Source organism: Tupaia chinensis, unplaced genomic scaffold, assembly GCF_000334495.1.
Source record: "Tupaia chinensis unplaced genomic scaffold, TupChi_1.0 Scaffold000355_1, whole genome shotgun sequence".
Lineage (NCBI taxonomy): Eukaryota > Metazoa > Chordata > Mammalia > Scandentia > Tupaiidae > Tupaia > Tupaia belangeri.
The window spans coordinates 5247800-5251266 of record NW_006159850.1 but is presented as its reverse complement, the minus strand read 5'-3'; the positions used below and the strand labels follow the sequence as shown (position 1 = coordinate 5251266).

Sequence of the window (3467 nt, the reverse complement as noted above, 5' to 3'; positions counted from 1 at the left end):
AATCCACATTTGGGTTGAGGTGGCTGGAGGAGGAGGGGACTGACTGCAACATGGCAGAGAAGAGCCCCATGGGATCTGTTGTCCCCTTCTACCCAGGAGGTCTGTTTCCTAAGCACTTCTCTTCTTGAACCAGAGAGCTTTTTGAGCTTGTTTTTTTAAGGAAAGCTGTTCCCTTTCTCAAGACACTGTGCTGAACCATGCTAGATATACACCATCGCATTAAGCGCTTAACAACCCTGGGAATAAGTGGTATCAAACCCATTTAACTGATGAGAGGATCCAGAGCCAAAGAGGCCAAGAATCATGTCTAAGTCACACCGATGACCACTGGCAAAGCTGTCTAAACAGTGATGTTCTTCACTGAACAGACAATTGCATTCATCCCTGCTATGTGTCAGGCACTCTGCCCAGCACTGGGATCCGTGGTGACCCCAATAAGTTGAGGTTCTTGATCTCATGGACCTACCAAGCAGGGAAGGAGTGGGAGTCAGGAAAGAATGTCAGTTGGGTCAAATCAAGTCAATCCGTGATTAAAAACTCTTTTTGCATCAGCAGGTATCACATACTTTTAATATTCCTTTACATTCTAGTTTTTAATCATAAAATTGCAAACAGAGGTAATCGGTGTTCAAGCATAACTTTCAATGTATTTTAATAAAGAACATTTTATATCAGAGAAAAATCTCTATTACCACGTGGTGCAGTCTTACTGTGGCTCAGTGGATCCCAGTAGATGTACCCCAGTCAAGCTCATGCTGCCTTAGGCACCACCGCCACCTGGTGGTAGGTATCAGAATTGCAGGCTTGGTGGCCAAGGGAATGGCCTCTGGGGAATGCTAATTTATGCCGAAAAGGCTCATTTTCTGTCCTAGCCACCTAAACCCATGCACTGTTTGTTATGTTTCAATTGGTGCCTGGTCATTTGTAAAGTGGTTCCAGCTGGATCCGTTTCAGCTTCCCTCTGTCTGAAGTCCCAAACGTCTACCGTGTTCATGACCTTTGAAGTGTTTCGTTATAAACAAATTAACATTTGCAGGTACTGGTGATAAATGTGTATCATTAAATTTAGATGAATACCTGAGGATGAACTCTAGAACCAACTGATGCAAGTGGTGGTCCTCTCTTTTGGTGCACACCTTCAGGTGCCATAAAAGGACCTTCACGGTTTGGCCGCAGACTGCCTCCCAGCCTCCACTCTGCTCAAACCTTGCTTTCCATTTCAGAAAATTCCTAAGCTGTCCCTCGCCTGCCCTCTGCCTTTGTGTTGTTCCCTCTACCTGGGACTACCCCCTCTACCTTTCCCTTCTGAATTTATTCAAGGTTGACAGTCTGTAGGGAATGCTACAAAATGTCCTTAAAGTCAGGACTGACAGTGTGGGTATCACAGTGTCTCAGAGAAATAGACAAGGCCGTTCTGAACCCTTCTCCCTGTCGTCCATAGCTGTGATGGAGCCATTTGCTTACTCCCTCTCTATCTCTGTGGTTTCATCCATTGCATAGGAACCAAATCCCCTGCCTTCAGCATTGTTTCAAAATTGGAAGAAAAGATACATGAGTTGCTTCCTCAGCACAGTGCCTGGGACCTAGCCAAAGCAGGGCAGGTGGCTCTGGGCTTCATTTAGATACTGGCACTTTGATCAGAACCTACCCCACATAGTTTTGTCAAGCAAATGGTTTCTATTGTTTGCTTGGTCTTGCTTGCAGAGTAAAAATAAAAACAAACAATATCCAAAAAAAAATCTGTTTCCTGATTTTAAAAATAATATAAATGCCCAGCTGAACTTCCTGGAGTTCTCATCCACCTAGATCCATCAGTGTGTCACCCGAGTGCTGGTAAGCTTCCCCCGCTTTCCAAGAGCTGCACCAACTTGCAAATAGGGGTGAAAGCTGCCGCGCGATGATGCCATTTCCAGCGAAGCTGTGTTAGTAGGTCCGTGGTTCATCGGGCATCTTCGTGCTGGCACCTGGAGCCAGTGGCTTAGTCGCTGAGGTGTGTCCTAATGTGCTTTCTCTGGGTTTGCCCCACGATTTTAAATGTCACTCTGTTTCTCTGACCAGGTAGTCGATAGCGACAGACCAGAAGGCTCCAAGTTCCGGCTCACTGGAAAGGGAGTGGATCAGGAGCCTAAAGGAATTTTCAGAATCAATGAGAACACGGGGAGCGTCTCGGTGACACGGACCTTGGACAGAGAAACGGTGGCCACTTACCAAGTGAGTACGCCTCATGCCCACCCTGGGTGTGGAGATGTGGCTTTCAGTGATGGTTTTCTTCCCACCGAGCTCATTATTTCCGTGCCTCATCAAACCCAGAACTGCGTGGCTTTAGGGTATCTGTGAGAGAGCTCAAGCAAAGCTGAACCCCAGCAGGGTAACAGTGGGGGTCGCTATCTCATCAGCAGAGCCCCCCAGGCCTGTGCCAGACTTTGAGTACTGGAGGCCCAGAAGGGAAACCCTGGGGTGCCTCAGAGGAGGTTGGAACCCTTAGGTGACTTTTGCCTTTCCAGAAACTAGTATGATGATCAAAAACTGTAAAAGGTACAAGGCCCCAGGCCCAATAATTCAACTTTCAGTCATCCATCCTAAGGAATTAAGTTAGATTTTCGTACAATATCGCTAGAGCAGAACATGGTCCTTAAAGTGGAAACAATGACGAAATCTTCAACCACAGAGAAGAGTGAAATCATGGCACGCTTTACACAGCAGTTTTCTACTACCATGTAAAATATTTTTGAACGAGACTTGATTATACAGAAAAGATTCAAGATCTCAAATCAAACTGAAACACACAAACACGTAGGGCACCCTCTCATTACACGTGAAGTATCTGCACTGTCATGATGCCTGTACGTTTGCGAAGAATTGCGAGAAAAGAAAACCCAAGTGTTGATGGTTGTGCTCAGGCCTTACTGTTTTTTTTCTTGGGTTTCTTACCTACCCAGCTGGACTGCTGCAGGTCTCAGAGAGGAGAAGTTAGCGGAAGGTCGTGGGAAGCATGTAGTTCTGGCAAACGTAGGGAGGGATTTGGTGGCTGCTCACCTACCAGCAGATTCCATGCTCATGATTGTGCTTCTGGGTCCTGAGTCCGAGGATGGTGTGGGTACCTCTCCAACTTCCCTCTCCGAAGCCTTGCCAAAGGCCTTCCCGAGCATCCACAGGGGCACCTCCTGTCAGTGAGCATCGCCAAGTACGCTGTGACCTCCCCAGGTACCCGAGGAGGGATCTGGTGGTTGTAGAAACGGAACGTCGGTGCCCTCAGAAATGGCTAGTTCCAGCTGACCTTGACCAGAACCAAGGTGATCTGGCCGCTGATGGTGTCCCGCTTCTGGGAAAAGACAGCAACAGACCGTGGGTCGCCCCTTTCCTCCCCCCATGCCTGCCATGAGGATGCCCATTAAGTTTCAGACCCCAAGAACTCAGGAAGGAGTCAGTAAACTTCCTAATTCCATAGCGCAATGCGTAAGAGCTCT

At 47.5% G+C, this 3467-nt stretch overlaps 1 protein-coding gene across 1 annotated transcript in view; it reads left to right on the top strand.

Annotated features, from left to right (window-relative positions):
• The window catches only part of CDH13 (cadherin 13), a 1127839-nt gene that overhangs the window by 591230 nt on the left and 533142 nt on the right, over window positions 1–3467 (top strand). Inside the window, exon 5 of the mRNA XM_006152575.2 lies at window positions 2059–2211. Coding sequence (XP_006152637.1) covers window positions 2059–2211 — 153 coding nt within the window. The remainder of the gene's footprint in view (window positions 1–2058; window positions 2212–3467) is intronic.